A 12,214-nucleotide genomic window follows, 5' to 3' on the forward strand; every position below is an offset into this window, starting at 1 on the left:
GGCCCCACGCATCCAGGGTCTGCCAGGAGGGACAGCTTGTGTCCCGTTTGGTTGCTGTATGAGTGTGTGTGGCCAGTGAGTGGCTGAGAGCCGTGCCCAGACTCAGGGGAGGGGCTGATTCGGGAGTAATCACTTGACCTCTGGCCTGGCCCATGACCTGGTCCTATAGCCAGGGCACTGTGGAGGGGACATCTCTCTGACCTGGCCTGTCCCCACAGGGAGGAAGGAAGACAAGTACCACTCCTGGCCCGAGTCAGAAACCCACCCACAGAGACACATACACCGACCCACAGACATGAGAACAGCCAGACCCACATGCCACATGCACAGAAATGCACATACATAGACACACCTATAGGCAGACAGACACACATATTCATAAACAGAGACACCACACAGCTGGCCCTGCTCCTGGGGTCGCCCCAGGCCCCCTGCTTTCTCCCTCAAGACCTCAGGGATGTCTTCATTAGTTGGATCCCATGCCCCTGACACTGAGACAGAGGCTCATTCTTTATTTTCCTGACAGGCACTGGCTCTCCGAGGAGCTGCCCTGAATCCCCAGGGTCTGGGGGAGTAACAGAGGAGAGTTGGGGCCAGGCTCTGCCTCCTGCAGGAAGCAGCTCTCTGAGCGGGGCCCTCCTTCCAGCCCCTGGGCTCCCCTAAAGGCTGCATCTAGGAGAGTAGCCCAGGGTGACATGTGGGGTCAGGTGCTGCTCCTTTGCCCAGGGGATGGGACTGGGCACACGCCACAGGCACATTCACATGCAGGAGCATATGCGCGGTCTGGGCCCCAGCACAGAACAGCACGGACAGGACTGCAGAGACCTGGAGTAGTCCTGAAGGTTCCGAGAGGCGAGGTGGGAAGGGATCAGATGGGCTGATCCTGACGGGCGAGGCTGGGGGTTACCAGTGTGTGTGCTGGGAAGAGGCGTGCAGGCTGGGCTGGGCTGGGGCCCTGACCAGGTCAGGGTGGGGTCTGCACAGTGGATCAGGTCACCAGGCCCAGTTCACCTCATCAGCATTGTGATCAGGGCCACCCAACCTGGTCACCGCAGGAGAGGCCCAGTGCAGGACAGGAACCCCGAAGGGAGGGAGAGGCTGTGGATGGTCAGGCTGCTCCAACTCGCTGTGATGGTGGCACTGTGGGCAGAGGGCTCAGAGCAGGGATGCACTCCGGTGGGGGCAGGACCTCCAAGGGCAGGCAGCTGGCAGCCAGCAATGGGCCAGGAGCTGGCCAAGAGTCCAGACAAAAGAATGGCTTGGCCACCACCCCAACCAAGGCTGAGGGCAGGGAGCTTTGGGCCTCCCCTGGGGGGTCCCCTATAGAGCTCTCAGTGCCCAGGCCCAGTGCCCAGGCTCCTCAGCACTGCCAACAAAGATACTGTTGGGGGAAGGGCAGACAGAGGCCCCTCACAGGACCCCAGGGCAGCTGCTGGGGAGAACTATGGCTCCACCTGCCTGACAGCCTCCCCTCCAGCCACAGGGGTGGTTCAAATGACACTGACCCAGGACCTAAGACCCACACTGCTTCGCGCTCAAGTCAGCCACCAGGATTGTGTGAGCAGGGCTCACTCTGGGTGCGGCTGGCAGCTCCCCTTCTTCTTGGCGAGTGAAGGGAAAGTTAGGAGAACCTCGGAGCTGCAGGGAGAGGGCTCAGGGAGAAAGTCCTGCTGGGAATGAGGTGAACACAGGGAAAGACAGGGGGAAGAAGCAGCTGTCTCCGCCCCTGGATGCAGCTGTGCCTGAAGCCCATTTCCTGGATGCTCCAGCCGTGGACAACACGAAACATTCACTTCCTGAAGCCTCTTTGAGTTGTAGCCAAACCACAGCAACTGAACCCCTGGCTCTCCTGTCCTCTCTCGCCTTCCTGCCATCTGGGCCCTGGGCCCAACCCAGCCCTGACCCTCAAGGCAGGGAAATCAGACATGGCTTTTATTTCAAATCTGTGGCATCAGGAGCCATTCTGATCACACCCGAACTCTGAGCTCATCAGGATGCACCCATATCTGGCTCAGAATGTCACTAGGGAAAAAAAGGCAAGGAACAAAAAAAGAAAAATCTGCATTTCCTTATTTAAATGAGCTGCCATGGAAGGAGAAAGCAAACATTGGTTCCTTCAGAGGGTCACAGCGCTGACCCTGGAAACGTGCCTGGGCCACACTGGCAGGACAATTGCCCGGCAGCTGGCCTCGGCCTCCCGGCTCCTCTCATTATTTCTCATTTTGGGCCATGTCCCCACGCACAGGGCAGAACACTGCGGGGGCAGCTGTGGGCCTGCAGTTGGTTGGAGGAGAAAGGTTTTTCTAGCACAGTGAGAGCGTGGAGGCACAGCCTGCTGCCCGTGACAGCGCCCGACACACAGGACGTGCAGAATCACAGGACACATGGGACAGTGTTTTGCTGGCCTGACACTGGTCACCCCAACTTTGTGTCTCCAGTGCAGAGCTCCCCTGGCCCCAGACCCAGAAGGAACAGGGCAGGCCGCTGCCGGCCCAAGCTCTGGTTCCAGGCCCGGGACTGGACCCTGGGGGGCCTAACAACTTCCCCGCCAGAATGTCCAATTGGCATCAAGCTCAACACACTCCTATCAGCACTCCATCATCCCTCAGCCTGCTCCACCCACAGACTCCCCGGCTCATTCCCGTCAGCACCATCCTCTGAGATGCCTGAGCCAAAACCCTGGAGTCAGCCTTGACTTCTGTCTCCCATACCTCTCACATGTCAGCTTCAGAAGACACCCATGTGCCCAGGTAAGAGTGCACCCCCTGGGGAGGGGACCGCTAACCCTGCAGAGCCCAGAGGGTGGAGGCACAATTTCCCCAGAGGGTCACTGGGAGGGGCCAGGGGCCCAGTCCCGCCTCCACCCCAGCCCCGGTGCTCAGCTGTCCTTGTTGGAGATGCGGTGCTGTGTACTTCTCATGTTAGACTGCACAGCAGGTGGTGCCCACCTGTGTCCTGTGAAGCAAGTGGCTCCAGGACAGTGTGTCAGGCAGTGCAACCAGTGCATCCTTGTCTGGGAAGTGGGCCCCAGGCCGTGTGGGATTCCACACCCGGATGCTGGTGCAGCCTTGCGGGCAGGGGTCAAGCCCACACCTGAGCAGGTGTGTGAGAAAGGGCCCAATGTGGTCAACTCGCCACCAGGTGGCAGTTTCTCCTCCTGGAAAACATGCCACAGGGGGGCGCGGCCTGGTTATGTGGTGGGTGGGGTGGACATTCAGAGGTGGCAGTAGCCAGATCAACCTGGGGAGGTGGGAGTCCACACTCCTGGTCCCAGCAGGGCCTCCAGCGTGGGAGGCCTGTGCCAGAGGCCTGCTAAACCACCTCTTCCTGATGGAAGCTTCCCGGTGGGTGTTTGCATTGGATAGGAGGGCCCTCACGCTGGGGCCCACAATCACCTGTCCACCCACATGGCTCCAGCCCCAAACCCCTTGTCTCCACCAGGTCCTTGTCCCTCCCGGCCCTGACCAGCCCTCCAGGACTTTGGGCACTGCCCCTGAACGCGTAGATATTCTCACTTGGGCCACTTTTCCGTCCACACAAGGTACAAGACCAGGAGCTTCAAGTCCCACCCACTGGGAAGATGTGTCCTTTGCCTCAGCAGCAGACCCCAAAGGCCAGACTGCCACCAGGGGTTGTCAGCTCACCTCACCCCACAGGGCAGGCTCTCTCGTGAAGTAGAGCCCTGTGCTGGTGCTCTCCGTCCCCGGCCTTGCTTCCTTCCTCCCAGCCAGCAGCTAGAACCTGCACATGCATTACTTAGGACTGCGTACGCTCTGTCACCAGCCAGCCGGGTGCCTGAGGTTTAGCAGTAAGAGCTCTGGATGGAGGAATGGATGGGTCACTCAGTCAGCAGGTGTGCTTTCTCCTGTGTGAGAAGTTGCAGGCGCTGGTTTTGCTAGTTGGCTAGGGTTGGTGTGAATGGTGCATTTTCCCAATTGCCTTCTTGTTGGACTGGACATATTTCACCCAAAATGTTGACTGTTTCAACAATGGAGAACCAGAGCCCCAGGCTACTCCCTCTGTTTGGGGTCTGAGTGAGTGGAAAGTCGGGGCCTGTCCTCTATCCCAGCCTTCAGCCAGCCTTGCCCAGGGTTCCCCACCATCTGGGGCCTGGATACCCACTCCTTGGGCAAGATGCCCTGTGTACCTGCCCTATTCACCCTGAATTGCCTTGGCTGCGTTGGGCTGGACCTAGAGGACACTATGCCCCAAGGGTTGGTGCATTTGCTGGCCTCAGGGGCCTTGACCTCAGGAATTGGCCAGGAGTGTGGCCATTAAGAGAGGGGTGCCTGGCCTTGTGTGACCTTGGCCAGTGGTGTCCAGCTCTGTATAGGGCCCACTGGTCCTGCCAACCTCAGAGGGTAAATAGGGGGCTAATAAGATCGTACACATGAGTGCCCAGAGATGGTGCTCACCACGTGGGCGACCGCCATTCTCAAACCACTGGCCAGCCCTGGCCCTTCCTCTCCCGAAGCCCTCAATTTACAGAGGAAGACCACCCCTGAGTCTGACTGAGCCCACCCTCAACCCTGGCTGCTGTGGGGTGAGTCCACCAGGGAAATCTCCAGAATACTGGTAGCCACAAGGGTCACTGAGACTTTGAAGGAGCCATCACTACACAGACCCTTTATGGGCCCTCCATCCTGGATGGTAAGCAACACATACTCCTCCACTGAGACTGGGGAGGAGGCTCCCAGCCAGTGAGAGAGCCAGAGCTCCCTCTGAATCCCCATTCGACTCCATCTCCCAAGGCTGGGGCAGGGGCGGGGGCACGCAGCCTTGCTAGCCAGAGCCAGCCCTGGGAGGGTTGGGGGAGGAGCAGGACCTGGTGGAGTCCATTCCACGGGAGCATGGACAGTGAGCCCTGGCCCAGCACCAAAGGCACAGGAAGGCCTGTGATGAGAGTGATGGGGTCCAGCAGCCCTCACTGACCACTCCAGGAACCCTTCACCTTGCTTGTCTCACCACCAATTAAGGGCCTGATCTTGGCACAGAGCTGCCCACCAGTCACCTTGGGTGCAGTGAGGGAGCAGCTGGGGGAGCTGGTAAGAGGAGCAGGCTATGCTGGTGGGTGGGAGAGGCATAGCCAGGTACTCAGCGAGGCTTCTGGGAGAGTGAGCTGGAGCCCCACACGGCCCAGCACAGGCTGCAAGAAGTTGTGGAATAGTGGGTCCTCCCGCCACCAGCTCTGAGGGCAGAGGGAGCCCAGCCCCCACTCCTCAAAGTTTCTGAAGTACCTCTGGGGGCTAGTGGGAGGGGTGGTCCCCGAAGGATCCAGAAACTGTGGTAAGTATAGGAGTGCCGGCGTCTGGGGTCCAGTCTGCAGCCTCTGCCCGTTCCCAGCCCCCACCCATATGCAGACACTGGTTTCTGTCCTCCCTGAGGCCCACAGAAGTGTGGCTGCAGGAGAGTGGAGCCCCTGCTTCCCTCCCCTCGGGTACTGTTCCCCTCGCTGTCGCAGTCTGCCGTGTGTGTCTGCCTTTGGAGGCCCCAGACTGACGCTGGGTGCTTTTCCCTGGTCTGTGGGTGTCTGTGTGTCTGCGTGTGGGCGTGTCTGTCTGTGAGTGTCTCCAGCTGAATGTGTCCTTGACCCTGTCTATCTGAACATGCCTGGGGAGAGGGGCATTCCCTCCCTTGCCTCTCCTCCCCCAACCCCTCCTGCAGGCGCTAACGCAGTTGCAGCTACGGGTGCCTTGATTGTGCCAGCGAGTGCAGTGACCTCTTCTGTCCATGCAGCGCTGACCACCGCATGGTGCTGTCCTCCAGGGGGCCCATGGGCTCCAAGCTGCTGGACACTCCCCCCTCAACCTGGGGTCCCATCTGAGCGCCTGGTGGGCAAGCTCCCCTCCTGGCAGGGCCCACTGGCATCCCATCTTTCCTTACATAACTCTACATCTGTCTGAGCCTTGTAGGTCACCCTGCCCGCTACGCTGGGCCCTGTCCACGGGGAGACTGAGACCCAGAGTCCCACACAGATTGGGAGGGAGGAGGGCTGACCCTGATCGGAGCACAAGCTCTCGGAGATCCCTCCCTTTCTTTTTTCTTTAAGACGTTCCTTCCCTCAGACCCGCTGACACCAAGGATGAATGAGGAGGGGTCGCGCAGGTGCAGGTGTTTCCCCTACCCCTACTCCAGGTCCCCACAGGCATCCCGGCTCCCGACGAGGGCCGGCCAGGGTTCATGGGGCTGAGGGCAGGGGGCAGGCCGAGCGGCCCAGAGCCTGGCTCTGGAGCGCACTGGCCGGCTGACTGCAGGCCGAGCCCCCAGCCCCGCCCTCGTCGTGTCCCGGCCCGGCTCCCAGCCAGCGGCTGTGCGCACCAGGCTGGGCCCCGGCGGCTGGCGGGCACGCGGCGCTGTCCGTGGTGCTGCCGGCGCCGGGCGGGGCGGGGGCGGGGCGGGGGCGGGGCGAGGGTTACAGCCAATGGTGCCGGCGCTGAGCCCGGCGCGGGGCGCGGGGGGCGGCCGGCTGGGCACGGGGCGCACTTGGCAGCGCGCTGCACTTGGGGCGCACAGACGCTCCGGCAGCGGTTCGGGCTCCGGCTCCGCTCGGGCCGCTGGTCCTATTCGGGTTGGAATCCAGCCTGGGCCTCCTCGGCGTTGCCCGCCCCGGCCTCTGCGCCCGCGGACCATGCGCCGGGCATCCCCCGGGGAACCGGGCCGGGCTGAAAGCCCTCAAACACCAGGATCCCGGGCCCGGGCCCCTCCCGGCTGCCCAGCCGGCGGTCCGCACCCTGCCCGGAGTCCCAGCGCCGCGTGAGCCGGCCGGGCCATGGAGCGCCCGCCACCCGACGGGCCGCTGAACGCGTCGGGGGCGCTGGCTGGAGAGGCGGCGGCAGCGGCGGCGGGCGGGGCGCGCGGCTTCTCCGCCGCCTGGACCGCGGTGCTGGCTGCGCTCATGGCGCTGCTCATTGTGGCCACGGTGCTGGGCAATGCTCTGGTCATGCTCGCCTTCGTGGCCGACTCGAGCCTCCGCACCCAGAACAACTTCTTTCTGCTCAACCTCGCCATCTCCGACTTTCTCGTGGGTAAAGCCCCCAACCCCTGCCCGAGTCCTGGAGCGCTCGGCCCGCCAGGCCAGCGGGAATTGGAGCGCCGGACTTGGGTGCCTTTTGCACTGGCACACGCCCCAGGGGGGGGGGGGCGGGGCGGGGCGGGGCGGGGCGGCCTGGCCTGGGGAGGGGGCGCCTGGGACTCGTGGGGCGATGGGCGATGGGTGATGGGCGCGGGCAAAGTTCCTGGCTTCGCCGCCGCGTTGCGGGGGTTGGGAGTGGGGAAGGGGCCGGAGCAGGCGGGCGTTCGAGGCGCCAGGCGCAGCGGCACCGGTGCAGCGCCGGCTCCTGCAATAGCAAACAAAGGCTATGGGGGACTTAGGACTCATGGAGGGCGCTGGGGAACGTTTGGGGGAAGGGACATGGAATGGGGGTTTTAGAGCCGTGTTGTGGGAGGGGGCATTGGGAATGGGGGGCGGAGAGCGCTCTCACGTGTCCGTGAGCTGCTGCGGGCTGAGGGCGGGCGCGCGGAGGGGGCTGGAGCGCCAGACACCTGTTGGGGCTGCGCGTGCGTCTGCCAGGCGCTCGGAGAGGGGCTGGGCGACGGGAACGGCTGGCGTGGCAGTGGCCGAGTGCCCTTTGAATCAGGAAAAAGGCTTTCTTGGTTTCTGAACTGAAGAGGAAAGGCTGTCCAAAGCCAGGATAGGGCCTGGGCCCAGGGGGCTAGAGGGAGGAAATTCTCCCTTCCCCCCTTTGGGGCCTGGGAGGGCTGGACAGGAAGGAGCCTGGGAAGCACTGAATGAGGACCAGGGGCTCCTGTGCCCAGAAGTCCCCACACAGGCTCTTCCCTCCTGCACCCAAGCCCAGGGGACACTAGTGGGCCTGGGGGCTGGGCAGGGGTCGAAGGCCAGGTCCAGGCAGAGGGTATGTCTAGGAGACGATGGAGGGGGTGGGTAAGGTGAGGTTGCTGCCAAGAAGGGTGGCGACTGACAGGTCCTGCCTGTCTTTGCGTTGTGGAGGGTCTGACCACAGACCCTGGTCCGGCTCTGACCCACCACGGCCCTGCTCTCCCCCAGGAGCCTTCTGTATTCCACTGTATGTGCCCTATGTGCTGACTGGCCGCTGGCCCTTCGGCCGGGGCCTCTGCAAGCTGTGGCTGGTGGTGGACTACCTACTCTGCACGTCCTCCGTCTTCAACATCGTGCTCATCAGCTATGACCGGTTCCTGTCCGTTACCCGCGCTGTGAGTCTGGGATGCGGGTGCCCACGCTCACTCCTGGGGGGAGGTGGTCAGGAATGACCCAGAAGGCACCGGCAGGGGATGTGGGCAGTGCCAGGTGAGTTTGGTCCTGCTTGCCTCACTCCTGACATGCCAGGCACTCTCTACAGCCAGCTGCCCACTCAGTAGTCATTTGCTGCCAGTAGACCGGTCCTGGGACAGGCAGGAGGCACCACCTGGACCTGGCATCAGGTGTTCCTGAAGGAAGGGGGTCACTTTAGCCTCCTCTTTGGGGCAGGTGCAGAGTCTTTGGAGCTGAGGGAGGATCTGAGCCAGAGGCCCTTGGTAGCACGCCCCCCTGCCTTGTGTGTGTGGGTCTGTGTGTATGTGTATGTCTGTGCCTGTGTGTGTGTCTGTGTGTGTGTGCATCCCAGAAAGACCGGCATTAGCTCCTGGCTCCCCCAGTTCCCCTTGGTGTGAGTGGCCACCATGAGCTGGGGCCCTGGGCTGCCTGGGCTCCCATGACAGTGCCACATGGGCATGAGGCTGGCACAGCGGAGCAGAAGTCTCACCGTGCTCCTATGTCTTCTCCTTGATGGCTTTTTTGGGCACCCAAGGGCTCTCTGCTCAGGAGCCACATGTGTCCTCTCTAGAAGGGCATGGGACAGAGTGCGAAGAGCATGGGTTTGAGGTCAGTAGGCCTGGGTCGAACCCACTCTGCCCCCTAGCCGATCCGCCTGGTCTGTCCCTCCCTCCCTGAGCCACCCAGAAAGAAAGTGGGGAGAGTCATGGGGTGTTGTAAAGATTAAATGAGATGACATCCAAAAGATGCCTGACCTAGCATGTCCCCGCAGGTCTCTTACCGGGCCCAGCAGGGCAACACGCGGCAGGCGGTGTGGAAGATGGCGCTGGTGTGGGTGCTGGCCTTCCTGCTGTACGGGCCGGCCATCCTGAGCTGGGAGCACCTGTCGGGCGGCAGCTCCATCCCTGAGGGCCACTGCTACGCGGAGTTCTTCTACAACTGGTACTTCCTCATCACGGCCTCCACGCTCGAGTTCTTCACGCCCTTCCTCAGCGTCACCTTCTTCAACCTCAGCATCTACCTGAACATCCAGAAGCGCACCCGCGACCGGCTGGACGGGGTCCGAGAAGCCACTGGCCCGGAGCCCCGACCAGAGGCCCAGCCCTCGCCGCCAGCCGCACCTGGCTGCTGGGGCTGCTGGCAGAAGGGGCAGAGGGAGGCCATGCCACTGCACAGGTATGGTGCTGGGGTCGGCGAGGTGGCCCCTGGCACTGAGGCAGGGGAGGCAGCCCTGGGGGGCAGTGGTGGGGGCACTGCAAACTCGCCCACCTCCAGCTCAGGCAGCTCCTCGCGGGGCACAGAGCGGCCTCGCTCGCTCAAGAGGGGCTCCAAGCCGTCGGCATCCTCTGCGTCACTGGAGAAGCGCATGAAGATGGTGTCCCAGGGCATCACCCAGCGCTTCCGGCTGTCTCGGGACAAGAAGGTGGCCAAGTCGCTGGCCATCATCGTGAGCATCTTTGGACTCTGCTGGGCCCCATACACCCTCCTGATGATCATCCGGGCTGCCTGCCACGGCCACTGCGTCCCCGACTACTGGTATGAGACATCCTTCTGGCTACTGTGGGCCAACTCAGCAGTCAACCCAGTCCTCTATCCACTGTGCCATTACAGCTTTCGCCGGGCCTTCACCAAGCTGCTGTGCCCTCACAAGCTCAAGGTCCAGCCTCACAACTCTCTGGAGCACTGCTGGAAGTGAGCTGGCTACCCAGGCCCCTCTGCCCACACCGTGGTTTCTGGGCAGCCGCCGCCTCCTCTTCGGCCCACACTTTTGCCATGTGGCCTCTCTTAGACCACCTGCCTGCCGTGAAGGCAGCTTGGGGGGCTGGCCGAGGACCCTACTGCCTGAACTGGAATGTGAGTGGCTAGCCCTGCCACCCAAATCCTAACTCTTCCCCAGGAGGGACAATCTGGAGGTCTTAGCCACAATGTCCACCTCCCCGCAGACAGTGTGGCAACCAGTGGGTCCACCATTTGCACCGTTACTGCTTGGTGTTCTTCCCAAAGCAAGCGCGTGGCGTGTGCTCCATGCTTTCTACCCAGCAGTTTGCTCCTGCATGTGCGCGCACGCCTGCACACACCTGCACACACCTGCACACCTTCCCTTGCTCCAGACCGGCCCGGGCTACCGGCTCTGCAGCCATCTGCCCCTTCTTAAGCCCGGCCCGACTCCTTCAGGCCTCTTTCCTCCAACTCTCTCTGCCCCCAAAGTGCCAACAGCTTGCTGCTGTTCTCTGCTTTTCCATTCTGGGTGTTTCAGGAAGACAAAGAAGAGGAAAACACATCTGTGAACTCGATGTTCCTTGGATGTTTAATCAAGAGAGACAAGATTGCAGAGGAGCTCAGGGCAGGATTGGCAGGTGTGGGCTCCCACGCCCTCTCGCCTCGTGCTGCTGTTTCCGGCTGAGCTGCACCAGCTGCTTCTGCCCACCCTGCCCCTGGCTTGGGTGCTGGGCCGGACTGGTGGCTCTGAAAGTGGTCAAAGCCCAGATACCTGCTGTCAGCAGGCTGCCACCCCACTTCCTCTGCTCAACCAGTGTTTCCTGGGGCTGACGGGTCCGGGGGCCCCGGCCTGCCCTGAGGGTCCTGAGGCTTGCAGGGCAGTCAGAGGGACCAGGCCCGGGTGCCCAGTGGAGGGTCCGCTTCGCCACATTCCGTGCGCCCTGTGGCACCCTGCATGCTCCACGCCCCCTGGACCCGTTGAGCCGGCCTGTAGACTCTGAGGTCCACAGTAAAGTGTATTTTCTTATTGGTGCTGATTCCTGAGGACTTTGTGTGTGGGGGGCTGAAGTGGGGTGCTAGGGAGACACAGGCCACTCTGGGTGTGAGACCCAGGCCTGCCCCTCCCCTGGCCTCAGTGTTCTCTTCCAAGTGGGGGACTGCAGTGGGGAGAAAGCAGCCTGGCTGGCACACCAGGGTTTAATCTTAGTAAGGGGCAGGTGCCCAGCAGTGCCCCCCCTGCCGGACCCCATCACCTGTCCAGGGGACTCATCCCAGCCTTGAGAATACACCCCAAGCCCCACCTGCTGCAGCCTGCCTGCCCCCAGGACGAGGTTCTCATCTTTCTTGGCCATGACTTCCATCTGGGAAGCTTCCCGGGCTTCTGGGGTGGTGCTGAGGGGCGGGGAGTGGGGAGGGGGAGCAGAGGGAGGGGAGGCATCTCTGGGAGAGAAACCATCCTGCCCAAAGGCCTGGAGGCAGGACTGGGGTGACAATGGAGAGAGGACCTGCATGCGCCCTGGGCTCCGCAGAGCTCGGTCTCACCCCAGGAAAGGGGCCAGGGCAGCCCAACTCGTGAGACCCAGACTCCAGGTGGGAGCCACAAGGGCCCTCCCTCCCCTCACAGACAGCCGCTCCCCTGTCCCCACGGCCCCACACCTCGCTTCCCACGCAGAGACGGTGACAGCTGGACGTGGGTCCCAGCGCCTCTCCACGGCAGAGGCAGGTCAGTGCCGACAACGAGTCCCGCTCTACAGAGAGAGCCGCCCGGAGACGTGAAGATGACAACCCTGCGGCAGACACCGTGCCACCCCAGCTGACGACACCTTTATTTCCCAGGAACCCGGGGAACTCCTCCCGCTGGCACCCGCCCCCTCACACACTCTCCCTGTACCATGGGGACCCCTCTGGTCTAGGCAGGCCCCTCCCTAGTCACCAGAGAAAGGGGCTCCCTAGAGCAGTGATGGCGAAACCTATGACACGCGTGTCAGAGGTGACAAGAGAACTCATTTTTTTGGTTGATTTTTCTTTGTTAAATGGCACTTAAATATATAAAATAAATATCAAAAATATAAGTCTTTGTTTTACTATGGTTGCAAATATCAGAAAATTTCTATATGTGACACGGCACCAGAGTTAAATTAGGGTTTTCCAAAATGCTGACACGCCGAGCTCAAAAGGTTCGCCATCACTGCCCTAGAGGCTGGG

At 62.1% G+C, this 12,214-nt stretch overlaps 1 protein-coding gene across 1 annotated transcript; it reads left to right on the top strand.

Moving 5' to 3' along the window:
• The first annotated feature begins 6,533 nt into the window (after nt 1–6,533).
• On the top strand, nt 6,534–11,046 carry HRH3 (histamine receptor H3). Its single transcript, XM_070419657.1, has 3 exons — nt 6,534–7,025; nt 8,066–8,232; nt 9,063–11,046. Exons 1-3 carry the CDS (start codon nt 6,770–6,772, stop codon nt 9,984–9,986), a joined length of 1,347 nt encoding a protein of 448 aa, XP_070275758.1. The 5' UTR covers nt 6,534–6,769; the 3' UTR covers nt 9,987–11,046.
• The last annotated feature ends 1,168 nt before the right edge of the window (nt 11,047–12,214 follow it).

This window comes from Myotis yumanensis, unplaced genomic scaffold (genome assembly GCF_028538775.1).
Source record: "Myotis yumanensis isolate MYYU_CA2020_CCGP unplaced genomic scaffold, mMyoYum1.0.hap1 SCAF_7, whole genome shotgun sequence".
In the NCBI taxonomy this organism is placed as follows: domain Eukaryota; kingdom Metazoa; phylum Chordata; class Mammalia; order Chiroptera; family Vespertilionidae; genus Myotis; species Myotis yumanensis.